Source organism: Apium graveolens, chromosome 5, assembly GCF_009905375.1.
Source record: "Apium graveolens cultivar Ventura chromosome 5, ASM990537v1, whole genome shotgun sequence".
In the NCBI taxonomy this organism is placed as follows: Eukaryota; Viridiplantae; Streptophyta; class Magnoliopsida; order Apiales; family Apiaceae; genus Apium; species Apium graveolens.
Genome location: NC_133651.1, coordinates 13390497 through 13409684, shown reverse-complemented (window position 1 = coordinate 13409684; position 19188 = coordinate 13390497). Strand labels below are relative to the sequence as shown.

At 34.6% G+C, this 19188-nt stretch overlaps 3 protein-coding genes across 4 annotated transcripts; 1 reads left to right on the top strand and 2 right to left on the bottom strand.

Annotated features, from left to right (window-relative positions):
• Positions 1–355: 355 nt before the first annotated feature.
• Positions 356–6220, bottom strand: LOC141723439 (putative amino-acid acetyltransferase NAGS1, chloroplastic). The gene is made up of 10 exons (XM_074525241.1): positions 5736–6220; positions 5244–5331; positions 4945–5150; positions 4617–4768; positions 3642–4038; positions 2965–3062; positions 2019–2130; positions 1778–1937; positions 1376–1448; positions 356–795 (listed from the first exon to the last, which is right to left on the bottom strand). Exons 1-10 carry the CDS (start codon positions 6096–6098, stop codon positions 645–647), a joined length of 1800 nt encoding a protein of 599 aa, XP_074381342.1. The 5' UTR covers positions 6099–6220; the 3' UTR covers positions 356–644.
• Positions 6221–6950: 730 nt separating this feature from the next.
• On the top strand, positions 6951–7361 carry LOC141659832 (uncharacterized). Its single transcript, XM_074466757.1, has one exon. The coding sequence runs from the start codon at positions 6951–6953 to the stop codon at positions 7359–7361; it is 411 nt and encodes a 136-aa protein (XP_074322858.1).
• A 6005-nt stretch (positions 7362–13366) lies between these two features.
• LOC141723438 (uncharacterized) lies at positions 13367–18563 on the bottom strand. 2 transcript variants are annotated; one of them, XM_074525239.1, is made up of 10 exons: positions 18340–18563; positions 17778–17994; positions 16844–17001; positions 16607–16752; positions 16261–16323; positions 16089–16175; positions 14641–14802; positions 14212–14414; positions 14022–14128; positions 13367–13852 (listed from the first exon to the last, which is right to left on the bottom strand). In XM_074525239.1, the coding sequence occupies exons 1-10, from the start codon at positions 18428–18430 to the stop codon at positions 13602–13604; spliced, it is 1485 nt and encodes a 494-aa protein (XP_074381340.1). In that variant the 5' UTR covers positions 18431–18563; the 3' UTR covers positions 13367–13601. The 2 variants fall into 2 exon arrangements, with proteins under 2 accessions (XP_074381340.1, XP_074381341.1); XM_074525240.1 differs by having other exon boundaries at positions 14022–14098; positions 18340–18560.
• Positions 18564–19188: the final 625 nt, after the last annotated feature.

Sequence of the window (19188 nt, the reverse complement as noted above, 5' to 3'; positions counted from 1 at the left end):
ACTTGAGAATGTTTGTATCTTATTTTGTTATTTCCTTTCAATTTTTTCCTGTAACTGCAATTATTTTCAGTAATTCAAGTCAGCTGTTTTGTTGAGTATATTTTCTTATTGTTCATAATTAATTCACTGAAAATATAGCAACACGGTTACAATTAAACTTATAGATTTTAATGTTTATTGTGTGTGATCATGGACACAGAAAAACCGTGGTATAATTTATAGATGCACGAGGAAAAATCAACATTGAAAATTACAAATGCAATGGTACCATCGGAACATTGCTAATAAATTTGTATTACTTGCTGGTAATATGGGACAAATAAATCAAATGAGAGTACAAAAAGGGAAAGGAGGGTTACAGAAATTACTAGTAGTACCTTAATTCGAACGACTTATAATATCTGAAGTACACAAAAAGTCTGGAAACTCTGATATTTGAATATACTACAAAAACTTCTTCTTGGTTTGAAGAATGTACATACCATGATCTCGCTACAACAGACAGATATGGATTTTATGTGTGCTAAAAAAAATTTTCAGCAAATTCATCCCAGTTTGCATACTACACGTCAATAGCAATATATGAACTTTAAGCTGAGCGACTTGTATTGAACCTTTTTTACGAGAGATTTGGTGTTGTAACTCTAATAGAACATACTATCAAAACGAATGCCACTTGTGTCAGGTAGCAACTGCTTCATATAATACTTGGATCTGCGTGATAAGTTGATCTTTTTCCTCCTATCCTCCGGTATCTTATCAATTGTACATTCAGTGAAGCCTCGCCTCACAAACCTGTCACATGCTCAATTGTTACACAATAAAATGGATGTAAAAACAAAACTAAGCATATGCAGGGCACACCATAGTTGATTGTACTCTCAAGCAAAAAGATGTTGATTTTACTGGAGACTCCGAGTTACAACATGCATAAGTAGTGGGTAGTAAATTCCAGACACACACACACAAGAGAGAGGGAGAGAGAGAGGGGGGGGGAGGGAGGGAGAGAGGGGGGGGGAGGGAGGGAGAGAGAGAGAGAGAGAGAGAGAGAGAGAGAGAGGGAGAGTTTTCAACCATGCATTAGTAAGAACAAAAGAGGGAGAGAGAGAGAGAGAGAGAGAGAGAGAGAGAGAGAGAGAGAGAGAGAGAGAGAGAGAGAGAGAGAGAGAGGGAGGGAGAGAGAGAGAGAGGGAGAGAGAGAGAGAGAGTTTTCAACCATGCATTAGTAAGAACAAAAAAAAATCTAATCACATTTTTGCTACTTCGTGATTTACTTAGTAGTTGGAAACTTCAGCATACTTGGGGAAAAAGATACCAGAGCTGGATCGCTCCAGGAAGCATGTATAATTGACGAACGAAGGGTGAAAAAAATTACCAGTCAGCTGTGCGGGTCGTAAGCAGAAACAGCATCTGAAGCCCAAGAGAAGATGCCTTCTTTTCAATGTAATCTACAATTACATAGATAATGAACATAACACAAATTCAGAAAGTTTCCTATTTATTTTGAGTCATATTGGTTTCTTAAATACAGTAAGAAAGTAATATATTATTGATAATTTTGCATATCCGAGGTCCTGACATGTGGGCTAGCTATACAGGTAATATAAAGCTCAGTTTCTATTAAAGGAATGCAGCACTTGTAACATCTTGGATGAGTGTCAGAGTCATGGGCCAGGATGTAGCATTTCGAATATACATATGGGATTATGACTTGCTCTAGAATGCATTTGGTCCCCATTGGGGTTATTGCACAAAGATTTCAAGAACTATGACGTACCAAGTAATTTGTCACCCTGTCCTTGTCCACGGCAGTCAGGAGAAACGGCGATAGCAGCAACCTCACCACACTTTTCTTTAAAGAAAGGAAACAGAGCAGCACAAGCAATGATATGACCTTCCCTCTCCACAACAATAAAGTAATCCAAGGCTTTTAGCAGCTGTGAACATTCAAGATGAAATCATAAAAATCCTAATTAAACAATAACTTAGTGTTGTGATGGAAAAGTATGAGTGCAAACCTCTTCGTCACTTCTCCTGACTAACGTGCCGGAATCTTCTAAAGGTTGTATTATTTGTCTTATTGCGGAAAAATCTCCAACCTTAGCCATCCTTGTTCCTTCATAAAGATCACTGTAAAATAGAACACACATCAAATTCAGCATCTTCTACATTCAATATATATAGGGTCAGATTCACTGAGAAACAACTTATACTTGAAACCAGAGACGGATACCGAATTTAAAGTATAGGGGGGAAAAGTATTAGCAGAAAAAAGAAGTTAATTTGATAGTGATAGATAGCATGATACAGTCAAATAAATATTACAATATGATTGTTTGAGCTTTGAATCCAGGCAAATAGCAAAAAAACTTTAACCCCAGACTATCGGGCACTAGCTTCTTTGTGTATTGTTCAAGGTTATATAGAACGAGACTATAACGGGAGGAATCAAACTATGTTCACTCTGTTGCAAAACCAGCTCTCTTAGCATAGGGGCAAAAGCAAGAATCAGTAAAACAACTTTGCAAGATATACAGTTTACCTATCCTAACAATTGTGGGGGCAACTACCCCACTTTCCCAGGCCCCGCCTTTAACCCATCCCTGCTTTCAACCATAGAAGCAACTTATGTTCTTCTGCTTGACAGGATACTTTTAATAAACTTTAGAAAATATTATGTAATTTACAAAAAGGAAACATTGTCTACTGCAGAAGGAAACCATATATCAAAAAAAGCATTGTGTCTGCAGTAAACGAATAATTATTAGCCATTGAACTAGCAAAAAAAGAAATAGGAGCCATTGAACAAACAAACATCAAGGGGGCTCACAACAGTTTAAAGTTCTAATTCTGACTTTAGCTCTAAATTAGTCCTTCCTGACCCTATATATATATACTCCATTCTGTAACTGATTGTGTCGTAAAAAAGTTGGGTTAGTTAAATGTAGATGAAAGATTAGATACCTTGCGACCATAGTACCAACTCCATCTCTTTGAAACAACTCCTTCAATAGAACACCGCCAATAGTCCCGTCTAATAGATGAACTCTTTGAACACCACCCTGACAGAAAAGTATATTATTACAATTGTTAGTGAAGTTTCTTGTGTGGAAGTTAAAACTGGAGAAACTGTAAGGCTGAGACAGGATAGTAATGGATTAACATTCTAAAATAACTTATTATGATAAAAAGTTTAGGCACTTCCATCTGGTGGTAGGAGGAGACACCAAATCACCAATTATGCTTAAAACTTGAGAGGAAGTGCAAAGAGTCAAATAATATTATCAAAACATAATTCTTTAGAAACATGTAGGAGCTATGTTAGGAAGAAATGGAAAATGAAGCCAGAATGACATCAGCTAATTACAAAGTCCAAATTGAACCCACCTGTAGTTGCCTTGCTGAAAATTAAGCTAATTTCTGGTTATAAGTGTTGTTATGCTAATTAAATAATTCAAAATATACTACTTAGAAATTACAAGTTTGGAAACTATATTACTTGGGATCATCACAGTACATAAAGTAGGAAGCTGACAACTAGACTATTATCCAGAAACAGTAATGCATAATTGGTGATTTGAACAATATTATGGTCTTCGGCACTTAATGGCATGGATTGTTCATTATATTGTAAAACTTACTCTGCATACAAAAGCTGCTGCAGCCAATTCTGACAAGTAACCATTTAATCGACTCATTCTCTCTTGACCACCAATAGCAAAACCCTGTTCACTAGACCACAGTCCATTTCCATGGTCAAAACCAACACCATTCTGAAAAGTTGCATTATAATGACCACTAAAGCCATTCCCATTTCCGCTCATGCTAATAGAAGTAATGTCTTCCTGCCCGACAGCTTTTACATAATTAGCGGCTATTTCACTTTGTTTGGCGCGTTTTCTGATCAATGTGTCCGCATCTTGAAGTGTTAAAAAGCGTATAAGCCGTCCACACTCATCTAAAATAGGACCGTCTATAACGCAAACAAGCTTCTCTGCTCCAAGAGCCAATGCACAAGCAGTGGCCACTTCGTACGTGCTGCAGCATAGACAAAACAATGTATTAACAAAAAAGATCAACCCACACATAATATTGTATAATGTTTAGGCTATTATTGGCTTTAAATTAGGTTCGTGTCTTCAAAACAAGTAAAACATAATGGACCTACAATACACCGTAAGATACTATATAACTATATAAGCAAGCCTTGACAATAGGAGTATATAAGATAACAGGTTACATCATGCTATGAAGATGTTATCCTGGGCACCATCCCGCCCCTTACAAGTTAAAGGGATATTAACACGTGGATGGCTCTATGACGCAATGTTCATATGTGCCTGATGTTGTTTAACAAATAAATGCAATAATTTTGCAAAGGCGCCTGTGGACATTTTTCTTTAAAAAAATTCTCAAATTGCAGTCACTTGTAACGTGTAACGAATACCTGACACATATATTGTGTAATGTAGCAAGTCCTATAATAGTAAACTAAATTTTTTATCTGCTTTCAGATAGCCACATATCTGAACTGATGCACTGCCTGATTCGGATGATCCAGGAGGATCATACAAGCTGTAATAAAGGTACCTATTTAAAAAGGCCATATAGCGTACTTGCAATTTAATGCTTCACCGGAGCTGGAATAGCCGAGATTACTTAATATAACTATTGAATCTTGATCAAGCCTCTCACGTATGCGTGCCACGTCGACTTTCTTTACTTCACCTGTTGCTCCGTAATCAATTCCTTCAACAACTCCCTTTCTCTGTTGTAACAAATTGAAAATAATAAAGAACACCGACTTGCAGCAAAATTCATATTTTAAGGAAAATTGCAATTATCGCAAAAGTGTTGTATAGAATAATTTAAGAAAATAACCGTAAAACAGGTAATACTGATTTGAATCAGGAAAGAATTGTATTTCAACATTATTTCACTCACCTTGGCCGCAAGAAAATTGCCACTTACAACACTGACACCATCATGCCAGCGTCTATTCTCACCATGTCGACGAATACTGCATAAGGAGGGCCCAGCAGACAGCTTTGCCTCCAACCGAATACGAATTCTCCCAGCTGCATCCATTGCAGCCTCAAGAGATTTAGGGTCAGTAATCCTGTATCTCCCAACATGCTTAGGTTCACTTCCTGCCAACAACATAAAGTTCATAAATTTCCGAGAGTGAACCAACCCAATACATATTAGATTCATATTTAACATCCATTAACTATGATACTCACCTCTCTCATGTAACAGCTTGTCTATCTGAACATGAGTCCCCGGCACAAGAACAAACTTAATCCCCAGTCCATGAAGTAACGAAATATCCTACATAAACACACACAAACTAATCAAGACACCAACCGCCTTAATTATTTCTCCTTCTCTACTTTATTTTCTAACAACAAAACATCAATCAAACAACCAAATTTCCCGAAAACACCTCATAACCACAAAAGGGTGCCTAAATCTAAATCTTGCAACATAAAATCCTATCAGTCAATAGCAAAATGTACTCACTTCACACGTAAAAAAACCCGACAAAGCAACCCAATAAAACCTCAATTCCAAATTAACAACCCACCAAGAACATATTCAATAACAAAAACATTAACACCCCACAAAAAAAGCTTAAAACTTTAAACATCTAAACACTTAAAAAAAAAAAAAAATCACACACACTATACACACAGTTAAGCAAAAGAAGGGTAATAAGGGGGTACTAATTATACCATGAGAACTGAATCAAGAAGAGCAGCATGATCAACAAGTTCAGCAGAGATAAGAATAACAAAAGTACTGCCTCGATGTGCGAGAAAATAAGGCCAAGATTCTCTAAAGAATTCAACAAAAAGCTCATCTTTCAAAGCAGAGGCGGCGCTGCTAGATTCATCTCCACTCTCAGGTTCTTCCCACACATTACACCTAGCTAAAAAAACCTTGTTTCTTCGGACACAACATTTAAGGTTGGCGCCATACCCAAGTAGCCTTAAATTAAGTGTACGAGGAGAAAGAGAGTTCAGACACAATTTGTCTGAGGAAGAAATTGTAGGGTGGGTAAAAAGGGAAGAAAGGGTTGTAGCTAAAGCAGCCATTGAAGAAGACGAGGAGCTTGGAGAAGCTTTATTTATTATTTATTATTAAAATAATTAAAAATGGAAATTAAAATTGGGAGATTTTGTGAAGGGGTGGGTGGCTCATGGCTGCTGAGAAGGTTAATAATGTGTTTTACAGTACAAACAAAACTATGTTATAACATGTTAAATAGTAAGGTTAGATTTATAGGAGTAGAATTTTCACATTGCATTTAATAAATATGTTGTCTGTATTGGTTATAAATAGCCTCACTTGTTACATATGAAGATGCACAAAAAACAGTTTCAGCTTCTTTTTTCTCTCTACTTTCTCTCTACACAGCTCTCTTTATCTCCATTTCTGCTCTATTTAGTTTTACAAAGGTTCGATATAATAATTTATAGGTAATATTTTACAACACGTTATCAGCACAAAACCCTGCCGAAACTGAGAAGGATTATACACTTTAATTTATTATTGGTCGGAGATAATCTGCATACGCAGACGTCCGTATGGCGGGTGAAAATCAATTTGTCATTTTATATATAGATCAGTTTATAATATCAATGATAATAATGATATATACATTGATTATTGCATACTTGTTAACGCACCCGATTAAGTAGGATTTTATGTAATATTTACATTGATGAATTAAAATTTAATAATTTTCGTGTTAATTCAGATTTAGTATGACAAATATTACAAGTCTGTCGTTCGTTTCCTTAGACATTTCTGGCGATAATTATTTATCATGGGTACAAGATGTAAAGTTGCACTTGGGTTCAAAGAAATTAAGCGATACAATAAAGGCAGAAAATAAATCAACGGCTGAAGAAAACTTTACCTCCATAATTTTTCTCCGACACCACATGCATGAAGATTTAAAATCTGAGTACTTAGAAGTCGAGGATCCTTTTATTTTATGGGAAAATCTAAAGGATAGGTTCGATCACCAGAAACTAGTTTATCTACCTGCAGCTGAAAATGATTGGGCTAATTTAACACTTCAGGATTTTAAGAGTGTCCGAGCATATAACTCTGCTTTGTTCAAAATAAGTTCTAGGCTTATTATGTGTGGTGAGAAAGTTACGGAAAAAAGAAAAATCGATAAAACACAATCAACTTTTCACCCCAACAATATCAACTTAGCAGAGATGTACAGGGAGCGCAAATTTACTAAGTTCGGGGATCTTCTATTAACTCTCCTCGTTGCTGAACAGAATCATGAATTGGTGATTAAGAATCATCAATCCCGTCCAATGCCCCATTACCTGAAGTAAATAACATGTCATTCCAGCCGAATGTACGTGGAAAAGGGTATTGAGGTGGACGAGGCCAAGGGCGGTACCGTGGACGAGGTCGGAGCCACGAGCATTTTCGTCCATACAACAACTCTGGTAACCGGAAGTGGCAATCTGAATCACAGAGTAAAAGAAAGGGATCACGAGGAGGAAAAACTGAAAATGTTTGCTATTGGTGCGGCATGAATGAGCACTGGACACGTAATTGTCATACCCCAGATCATCTTGTTAAGTTATACCAATCTTCTCAAAAATCAAAAGAGAAAATGGTAGAAACAAATTTCGTCAACAATAACATAGATGATTTTCCGAGAATCACAACTGGAGGAATAAGCATTAATGGTCCGAATGAACCTAACGAAACTCCCATATGGGAGGCTGAAGATTAGTTTCATATAATTATTATAGTAGTGTGTATTGTGTGCTTTATTTTGTTTGAACTATGTAGTGTGTTATGTTCTTATCAAATAAATTATGTTTCTTAATTATATACAGAATGGATTCTGAAGATATATGCATTGCTGATTGTGGTACAACTCATACGATTCTACAGAACCAAAAGTATTTTACCCAAATAACCAAAATCAAAGCTCAAGTCGGAACGATTTCCGGCGTATCTAATATAATCGAAGGTTTTGGAAAAGCTAGTTTCGTCATACCTAACGGTACCCACATACACATTTCAAATGCATTATATTCTAGTAAGTCTACTAGAAATCTTCTTAGTTTTAAAGATATCCGACTCAACAATTTTCACATCGAAACTACCTCTGAGGCTGATAGAGAATATCTTCTTATTACTTCCGCTAATCCTAGCAACAAGAAAATCTTAGAAAAGTTTCACTCACTTTCCTCAGGATTATATATAATGAAAATTAGAACTATTGAATCACACAATGTTGTTGCTTCCAAACTCATAGATCCAAAATCTTTTACACTTTGGCATGAAAGATTAGGTCATCCTGGCGTCTCTATGATGCGTCGTATTATAGAGAATTCTACTGGTCATCCTCTTAAAGATTTTAAAGTTCTTTCCAACAATGACCTTCCATGTTCAGTATGTTCTTTACGAAAATTGATTACTCGACCATCCCCTACTAAAGTACAGCTTGAAAGCCCAATTTTTTTAGAATGGATCCAAAGGGACATATGTGGACCTATACACCCATCATCTGACCCATTTAGGTACTTTATGGTATTAATCGATGCCTCAACTAGATGGTCTCATGTTTGTCTTCTCTCAACTCGTAATGATGCTTTTGCAAAACTACTTGCCCAAATAATCAAATTACAAGCTCAATTCCCAGATCATTGCATTAAGTCAATTCGTTTAGATAATGTCGGCGAATTCACATCTGCAACTTTTGTCGACTATTGCATGTCTGTAGGAATCTCAGTTGAAAACCCAGTTCCTCATGTACATACACAAAATGGGTTAGCCGAGTCTTTTATCAAAAGACTACAACTTATTTCAAGACCGCTGTTGTTGAAAGCAAAATTACCTACATTTATTTGGGGTCACGCAATACTTCATGCTGCTAATATTATTAGGATTATACCAACTTCCTACAACCAACATTCTCCGCTACAACTGGTACTTGGTCAAGTTCCTAATATTTCTCACTTCAAAATTTTCGGAAGTGCCGTATATGTGCCGATTGCTCCACCAAAAATATCAAAGATGGGAGCTCAAAGAAGAATATGTATCTACGTTGATTTTGATTCCACATATATAATTAGATATCTGAAGCCTCTAACCGGAGACTTATTTACCGCAAGATATGCAGATTGTCATTTTGACGAGTCTATGTTTCCTCCTTTAGGGGGAGATAAACATTCAAACAAGGTTAATCCTGACATAACATGGAATGCATCAGGATTATATTTTCTAGATCCACGTACCGGTCAATGCGAACTTGAAGTTAAAAGAATTATTCATATGCAAAATATCGCAAACCAAATGCCTGACGCATTTAACGATTCTAGAAATATAACTAAATCTCAAATACCTACAGTAAATACCCCAGCTAGAATAGATATACCAATTCAAAAATCAGATACAAAAGAATTGGTTACAGAATCAAAGCCACGCCTGAAGCGTGGTAGACTGGTCGGTGCAAAAGATGTTGTACCACGAAAAAGAAAAATAAAGAAAATTACCCCTGAAGTGACACATGTTCCAGAAGAAGCAAATACCCCTAAAGTGGTATTATCTCCAGAAGAGATTCCAGTCCCCGAAGATACAGGATTAAACAATCATGAAATTTCAATAAATTATGTGCATGATATGAAATTATGGGATCGAAGTAAAGCCATAATCGATGATGTATTTGTGTATTCCGCAGCATTGGATGTGGACATAAATTCTGATCCTGAACCACAAAGTGGAATGTCGTCGAAGAAAAGACTGGCCAAAATGGAAAGACGCAATCCAAACAGAATTAAATTCATTGCGTAAAAGAGAAGTATTTGGACCTGTTGTCCAAACACCAATCAATGTGAGCCCTGTTGGAAATAAATGGGTATTCATAAGAAAACGAAATGAAAAGAATGAAATTATCAGATATAAAGCCCGACTTGTATCACAGGGGTTCTCTCAAAGGCCTGACATTGATTATCAAGAGACATACTCGCCAGTGATGGATAGAATTACTTTTCGTTTTATATTAGGTATGACATCTAAAGAAAAATTGGAAACACGTCTTATGGACGTCGTTACTGCATACCTGTATGGTTCACTTGATAGTGAAATTTTTATGAAAATCCCAGAAGGGTTAAAAATGGATGAGTTCAAGAAACCTCGTCATAAATACTCCATTGAACTTCAACGATCATTGTATGGACTTAAACAATCTGGTCGTATGTGGTATAACAGACTTAGTTGTTATTTACAAAAGAATGGGTATATTAGTAACCAAATTTCTCCATGTGTTTTAATCAAAAAATCACAATTTGGTTTTGTGATTATTGCTGTATATGTGGATGATTTAAACCTTGTAGGAACAGCTACAGAGGTTAATGAAGTTGTCATATACCTAAAGACATAATTTGAAATGAAAGATCTTGGAAGGACACAATATTGTCTTGGTATACAGGTCGAGCACTTGTCATCGAGAATTTTCCTCCACCAATCTACATATACAGAAAAGGTTTTGAACAGATTTTACATGGATAAATCTCATCCATTGACTACTCCAATGGTGGTTAGATCTTTAGAGCCTGATAAAGATCCATTTCGACCACGAGAAGATGATGAAGAGGTTCTTGGTCCTGAAATCCCATATCTAGGTGCAATTGGTGCACTTATGTATCTTGCAAATAATACAAGGTCAGATATTGCATTTGCTGTGAATTTATTGGCTAGATTTAAGTCTGCTCCGATGGACAGACATTGGAATGGGATTAAACATATATTCCGATATCTTCGGGGAACAACAGACTTTAGATTATTTTTCCCGAAAAACTCAACATCTCAGTTGATCGGATATGCAGACGCTAGATACTTGTCAGATCCTCATTTTGGCAAATCACAAACTGGATATGTATTTATATATTGCGGTGCATCCATTTCCTGGAAATCCACGAAGTAAACTACAGTGGCAACCTCAACAAATCACTCAGAACTCATTGCAATTCATGAAGCCAGTAGAGAATATATTTGGTTGCGGTCTATCATCAAGAATATTCAAGAATTATGTGGATTGCCAGTCATCACAAGAAGTCCTACTGTCATGTTTGAGGACAACACTGCATGCATTGATCAACTCAAGGAAGGATATATCAAAGGGGACAGGACAAAGCACATTTCACCAAAATTTTTTTACACCCACGAGCTTCAAAAGAATGGAGAAATTGATATACAACAAATTCGATCATGTGACAACCTTGCGGATTTATTCACGAAATCATTACCGAATTCAACATTTGGGAAGTTACGACATAACATTAGAATGCGTCGACTCAAGAATCTGTTACAACAAAACTTCGGAGAATGATTAATTTTTCCAAGGGGAGATTGTACTTTTTTTTCCTTCGCCAAGATTTTTACCCACTGGGTTTTTCTTTCACAAGGTTTTAACGAGGCAATTTATGATCCACACTATCATGACAATCAAAGGGGAGTGTTATAAGTTGATTGTCATGTAGTCAAAAGTTAAATAGTAAGGCTAGATTTATAGGAGTAGAATTTTCACATTGCATTTAATAAACATGTTGCTTGTATTGGCTATAAATAGCCTCACTTGTTACAAATGAAGATGCACAAAAAAACAGCTTCAGCTTCTTCTTTCTCTCTACTTTCTCTCTACACACCTCTCTTTATCTTCATTTCTGCTCTATTTAGTTTTACAAAGGTTCGATATAATACTTTTATAGCTAGTATTTTACAACAAACTACTAATTATTCAGCCCAAGAACAAGTTATGCGCATGTTTCGTTTTCTATTGTTTGCGTATATTCTTTTTTTCTTTTATCATAAGGTACCAAATTTGAAGTAAAAATAGAGATTTAAAAAAAAATCGTTAAAATTTTTTAAGTTTTTTAGCAAAATATAATATATATTTTTTAGTTTATATTTGCAAAAATATAATTTTTTAATTTTTTTATAAAAATAAAATTTTACAGTCCAATTTAACCGGATACAATCTCAAATATAACCCAATTTAACCTCAAATTTAACTCGAAAAAAAGTTCAATCATTTTTAAAAAACGTAAAAAAAAATTGCAACATGGTTGTTTTTGGTTGCAAATCATATTTTTACAAAAAAAATTAAAGAAAAATCGCAATTAAATTTTAAAAAAAAAGTAATATTTTTTTATAATTTCTCAAAAATAATTGAGATAATGATAATATTGTGTATTCAAAGATGTTATATTGACGATATTTGTAAAAAGTCACTCGATGGGGTCGATTGAGATATAATCAAAATTTAATAGTTATATTTGATAAAAAGTTGCTCAGTTTGAGACTTGATTACATTTTTCTTGTTATTCTACTTCTGAATAATAATTTTTTAAATTAAATCAATAAGTTCTTCTTGTGCATATCGAGTGACGAATAGTATATATGATGTATATGTATTTACATTATTATTCAACATTTCAATATCTATATTTACATTATTATTCAACATTTCAATATCTATATTATACTACTATAAGCGAAACATGACTTCGTTTGGTCGGTTGGTTACCACCTTCCTAAAAAATATGTTAACAACTTCCAAAAAAAGTTTAAACAAATATTATTTATTCAAAATAAATAAATCATGTATTTCATATGACTACAAATAATCCAGCTTGATATCTAAGAGCACTCAACTTCTTTTTTGATGGAAAATCAAACACTTCCAAAATTAATTTTATTAATTCAAATTATAATATAATAAATAAAATATTTATTAAATCAAGGAAAAATTAAAAAAACAATAGCAAATCATCCATATATACTTATGTTTAAGACTCCATATAGATTGCAGAAGAAGAAAAGACTTTTTAAAATTTTAACTATTGAAATTTTGAATCCTTCAATAATATATAATACAAAAAAAATAATATGTAAATATTTTAATTTTATTAATTTCAATAATATATAACCATTATTTTTATAATTTAGTTTTACGAAATAACAAAATAATAAAATTATAAATATTATAATTAGTCCGTGTATCGCACGACATGCTAGTATATCAATATGAGTAATTCTAGAATATTATTGCCTAAAATATTCAATATTTAAATACATACTAATATTATTGCCTAAAATGAACCGAACCGCATTAATCTTCTGTGATTGACATGAGTCGCCAAATTGATCTTCTGTGATTGACATGAGTCGCTAAAAAAACCCAGGTTAAATACATTAAGTTCATGTTTTGTTTGCATTAGCGCACCAAACAAGTCCAAACTTTAATTTGGTTAGGAAGAATAGAAATTTTCCAAAATAAATTAATTAAATGAGTTTAAAAAATAAACAATGTAAGAAATGCATCAGAATTTGAGAAATTGAATTTGGCAACCATTGTACAAACAAGCTCTGGCTACGTAACGAAGCGAGTATTACACATTGCTTACATACTAGTAACAAACGCCTACAACACTGCTCTTATCTCATAAAGTACGAGTATCTGGCAAAATAAAGATTAGGTAAATTCTGTGGATTTCGTCAAGGTTAGAGTACCAGAACTAGAAGAACTGTACGTGCCAAAAATAATTACATGCTTAAGACCAAGGAAGCCGTCTTCTTGGTTCTTTAGCAGAATCCTTGGTAGGGGTCAAAGTGATTCTGTCAGCGTGAGCAACAGCCCATCTACTGAAATCTGGAGAAGAAACCAGCCCTTCCAAGGCATTCTTTGTTGTTTCTCTTGTGAACTTCTCCCATTCCTCCTTCGAAAATCTTCTTCTTTCAGGTGTATTATGGAAAGTAGAGTAAAATGGATCAGAATCTGAAATTGGTCGTTCCGCGGTAGGACCTGGCAGCACAAGTGAAAGAGAAGGTCAGACGTATAGCATTTACCAACTAAACATCGATAAAAGAAATCTATTGTTAAGGCAGCAGTCGGCGAGGAATTGAAGTTAAAGGGCATGCGTTGAGGCAGAGGTGGTCAATTTATTTTCTATGCCTTTAATTACTGTACTCACTGTAAGAATCTATGAATGATGTTGCTGCTGGATTCCGAGATCTTCTGTGTTTGCTCTCGCCTTTTCTGAAAAGGTTTCTGCACGTGATTCCCAAATGTACATTGTCACTTCATCCAAACAAATAAAACGATCATTGAAAACTGACAATGCTATCTATGAAAAGGTTCATGACAGAAATAAACTTCCTCACCTGAAGTGGAGCGATAATTCTAGAGTATAATCGTACAATCGGAGCAGTACTTCTAGAGCAGACTCGTACACGTGGAACAGTGATTTTTGAGTAAACTCCAACAAGTGGAGCAGTAACATATTTAGGGTGATATGCCTCAGTACGACAGAAACCAATATTCCAGAAATTGAATTCACCGCTGACGATAAAGGATCCACAGAACTCTAAAAAAAGAAAAACATATCAATTTCAAAAATAGTTATTTTTAGAATATAACATGCAGAATCTAATGAAAAGGAATTATCAGGAGCTTAAATTAAGTGGCAGCACATCAATTTCGACCAAACTTCTGGAAAAAAAAAAGAAACTAGAAAGCACAAGGCAACAATATGAGCAATAAGGACATAACCAAGTATTTTTAAATGTGAAAGGAAAAAAGAATAAAATAACCTGAAAAACCGTGACAGCGCCAATAATCCAGATGGACCAGGCAACAAAATTTGATACACCCTCATCAATTGACCCATCGTCTGCAAGAACGAGTTTGCGGACTACCCAAAAGCCCAGCCAAGCTCCAGCCAGAACAAGGAAGAGGCTTGTAAATATGATTAACTGCATCAGAAAGCTCATCCTTAAGTGATAGCACTAGCAATTGCAAATTCCTAAAAAGACGTCTTGCTTAACCATACACAAAAAGAGATCCGTGCAAAAATACTGTTCAGTTAAGACAAGGCAACAGCAAATATTTGAGATAATTCTTCAATTAAAGAGATACTAACAGTTAAGGCCTTGCTTGAACAATGTTCTTTATGGTAAAATAAAAATGAAATCATCTTCATGTAGTCTCATCTCATGTGAGCTTGGCAAAATGTCATAACAGATATAATAAAAAGCCAATCTACAGAAGTCATACAAGGTTTCGGTATTCGTTATAAGATACATTGTGAAGGAAAAAATACATACATAACAGAAACATGAAAACCCCAGTAGCATTTCTTAGGATCATTTCTTTGAACTAAACTAAATGTATTTATGTTAACATATTATAACTGCTATTGCACGCAACATAAATGCATCTTAAAAAATAGTGACTTCACATTCTAGAGAGTAAAAAGAGTAGTGGGAACATACATAATATACACCCGTTTTTTCGCAGTTTATGCAAGGAGTCAACATGCAGTTGCAAGTGTATTACTATTAACGATCTTTACTACACAAGTACTGGACAGAATTAATAAATGTTAGGTGTTTAACTATCCACTACATTCATGTTAAAAAGTGCGGTATATCCTATATAATAATAATCCCTCCGTGCCTAATTACATGTCCATTTTGATTTTCTAAGAGTCAAATTAACCAATTTTTGACTAAACATTACAAAATTATTTATTTGTTATTTTAAAAAACTAAGAGTTACACTTCAAAATAGATTAAATGTACTTTTTAATGCTATAATTTATTTATTTTTCAATCATACAATACATATAAATTTCAGTCAAAGTATAGTCAATTTGACCCGTCAATATGGACATGTATTTAGGGACGGAGGGAGTGTTTGTTGGCACTTAAAGCTTAAACTCGACATATTTAACAGATACAAACTGTTCTATTAAAATATTTACCAAATTTGGTTAGAGAGCATAAATTTACGATTATTGCAACAAAGAAAAAGATATTTAACAAAAAGAATTAATTTAATTGTTCCAGTTGCAGCCCAGGTTTATGAATCATAATATGAACGATGGGTACAGTCTACTGAATACAAATAAGTGATAGTGATTGGTAAGACAATACTAGGACATGTCGTTATAGACTCTCAAACCAACAAGATTTGCACTGAGACGCAAAGTTTTCAGTTTAGCACATATGTCTCGCCAAAATATAGGGAACTTACATACAGGATTGTACTCTTCACCAATCTCCCCGAATATTGAATGTAATAATAGTCTTGGCACGTCGCGAAATATTATAGCCCCAAAGCCCAACTGAAAAATATCAAGGATATCTTAGATTCACCCCATATAATGATCGCAACAGAAAGAGCTAGTTTACAAAAATAGAGTATCCCACCATAGATGCATAGAGAAACATCGCGAGAGAGTTCTTCCGACCAGTTGGTAGGAGCTTCATCCCCTGACAATATCATTATATATATGTTAAAAAAAACTATATAACAACTAGCAATTAGGAAACCATATTCCAAACTTGTTCAGTAAGGTCCATCAACAATCTTTCAAAGTTCAATTCCATACTGTAGGATTAATAAAGCATCACAGAAACAAAACATTTTAAGCGTTATTTTTAACATCTTATTAAGCAACTACAGACTGCAATCCTTTTGGTATCCAAAGACATGCATTTTCATGAAATTCACCAAAAAATATTTACTAGAGTATTCCAGATCTCCGTATAATACCTGAAAGAGGATCATCAGTATCACAAGGATAACTCCTAGTGCCATTGCACTGCCGTAGTAGAAAATTAGGGAATGGCTCAGGGCCCAAGCTATTGTCATTAATGTAGTCCCAAATATCAAATATATGATACGAGAATAGCTAAACTCTGCAAAGCCGTGAAAATTAACGAATGACAATTTTCAGAATAGAGGTTACACAAATTTATTATTTATGCATATTGATCATTGCAAACGGACCTTCATTAATAGAGACCTTCAGAGCTACTGAGGAAGATCCTGAAATACATATATCTAAAAGCTTGTGGTCGAATGGTGACATGGTTCTAGCCCATGAATCCTTGGAAATTTTTCCCCACGGGCCCTGAGGGCACATCCCTACTCCAAGAGATGCATTTCTGCAAATAAACATACATAAGGACTCTGGCTCATTATAATTGTCAGGTAACCGGCTCATTTAAACCTTAAGGTGTTGTAGGAAGGCCCCAACTGGCTGGATTTTTATACTATTCAACACTTCACCTCAATCAAACAATTGAACATACATAATTAGAACAAGTGAACATACATAACCCAGACATCCAATCGAATGATTTAACATACATAACCAGAAATACACCAAATAGACATACAAATGTATTTAATATTTTAATTAAACATGCGGGGAGGGAGCCTAAACTGAACTTTAAAACCATTTTAAGTAATCAACTTATCTAAAACCTTAAGGTGTAGGTCTCAACCGGATTTTATACTATTCAACATATTATATGAAGGAAGAAAAACGCAAATAACACTTACTCAAGTGTGGTACATAAAGTACAATTCTAGCTTTAGCTTATATTCTACAAACTAATAGGAGCATATGTATGCAATAGATATTTGTATTTGTACATTAATGTGGTCTATTGGTATTAAATTAAGAAACCCCTCACAAAACTAAGAAAAAAGATGATTTAACGACAATATCGAAAGGAAATAATCAATTCGAGCATTTAAAAACATATCATAATTAATATAGTATCCTATTACCTATATTCAATACCTTGTGTGCTAAAAGTAGATCAGAGTGAAAAATGCCATTCAAAACATTTTGGTAGTGGAAAATTTATAAAATACGAATTTGATAAACTAAGCAATTGCATCCAGATTGTCAACACAAAATAATCGTACTCACCTGTGAAAGCAGATATGGACATTTGGTGGACGACTGCTTGGTAATACATACGACACATTCACCTTCACTGAATGGGCAAACTTTCTTATATTTTTAAGCCTCGACAAGCCGCTAATATCAACTCTTTCACAAAGTAATTTTGCACCAGGTTTAAAAGCCGGAGATTTCTCCACTAGCAAACTTGGAGTAAGTTGCAATGATGTAAATTGATCAACAACTAGAGAAAATCAAAATGTCGGAAATCACAATAAACATAATCGCATTCATAATAATCATATATTAAATTAGGATAGAGTTGTTAGATAATTATAAAAAGTTAAACTTAGCCCAGAGAGAGATAGATAGACCAGAGTAACTGAGAGGGAGGGAGGAGGGGAGGGAGGGAGAGAGAGGGAGAGGGAGAGAGGAAGAGAGAGAGAGAGAGAGAGAGAGAGAGGGAGGGAGGGAGAGCGAGAGAGAGGGGGAGAGAGAGAGAGAGAGAGGGAGGGAGGGAGGGAGGGAGGGAGAGAGAGAGAGAGAGAGAGAGAGAGAGAGAGAGAGAGAGAGAGAGATTGTAACTGACCTAATGAATAGTGATTTGACGCAGCAGCAGGGGAGAAGACTAGCGAACTGATGAGGATAGAGAAATACAGTGCAGAAGCGCCCGCGGCCATGGCTCCTGATTTCCCCTTCTTTCAAACACTTTGTGCGAAAACAATCAGGGGGCTAGTTTATGCTGCTACTGCTATTTATTCCCCCCTCCAATTAGCCGCCACAGCTACTTTTCTATTGTTAAACCCCCATTCCCCGGCCTAAACTAGATACACTGCGCTACGTGTCAAAAAAATCAGTAACCGAATTACATGTCAAAATTTAAAATTTATAGGGAATTTATATTGATATCAACAAAGTAATATGTTAAATTAAAAATATATAAATCATTATACATATTTAGTGCAATTTAAAATTTATTTATTAAAATTTCCAAAAAATAGGTTCTGATTAAAAATCAGGAAAAGTTGATTTTGATCAAAAAATAACCTAAACAATTATTCCTAAACAAGTTATGCTCATTTGAGTTTTACTTACAAAAATTGATGATAATGTATAAATTGTATAAGAACCCTGCATATTTGTTATAGTAAGTGGATTTATATTTTTGAAATTTTTTCATAAATATACTAAAAAAATAAAACTTTTACAAAAATAATTACAATTTTTAAAAATATTTGCAATTTTACGTAAGAGAACAATTTATTTTGCATAAATACTACGACAACAAAAAAGAAAAAAAATGGACTTCAGGCCGTTGTCCAGTTTCTTCTTCATCAACCATCTGCAACTTTCTTTCTCAACAACAAAATCTCCGTTTCTTTCACGTCAACAATCATCAACGATTGCTTTGATTGCTTACAGATTCATCGAAGAAAAG

Excerpts from the sequence above, each read along its gene's own strand:
- LOC141659832 (XM_074466757.1), top strand. The coding sequence starts at position 6,951 with ATGCATGAAGATTTAAAATCTGAGTACTTAGAAGTCGAGGATCCTTTT.
- LOC141723438 (XM_074525239.1), bottom strand. The coding sequence starts at position 18,430 with ATGGCCGCGGGCGCTTCTGCACTGTATTTCTCTATCCTCATCAGTTCG. Across the intron at positions 16,324-16,606 it reads TACTGATGATCCTCTTTCAG|GGGATGAAGCTCCTACCAAC; the intron begins GTATTATACGGA and ends TGATATTGTCAG. Across the intron at positions 14,803-16,088 it reads TTGGTGAAGAGTACAATCCT|TTAATCATATTTACAAGCCT; the intron begins GTATGTAAGTTC and ends TTTCTGATGCAG.
- LOC141723439 (XM_074525241.1), bottom strand. The coding sequence starts at position 6,098 with ATGGCTGCTTTAGCTACAACCCTTTCTTCCCTTTTTACCCACCCTACA. Across the intron at positions 4,769-4,944 it reads GCAATTTTCTTGCGGCCAAG|AGAAAGGGAGTTGTTGAAGG; the intron begins GTGAGTGAAATA and ends TTGTTACAACAG. Across the intron at positions 1,938-2,018 it reads TCAGGAGAAGTGACGAAGAG|CTGCTAAAAGCCTTGGATTA; the intron begins GTTTGCACTCAT and ends GAATGTTCACAG.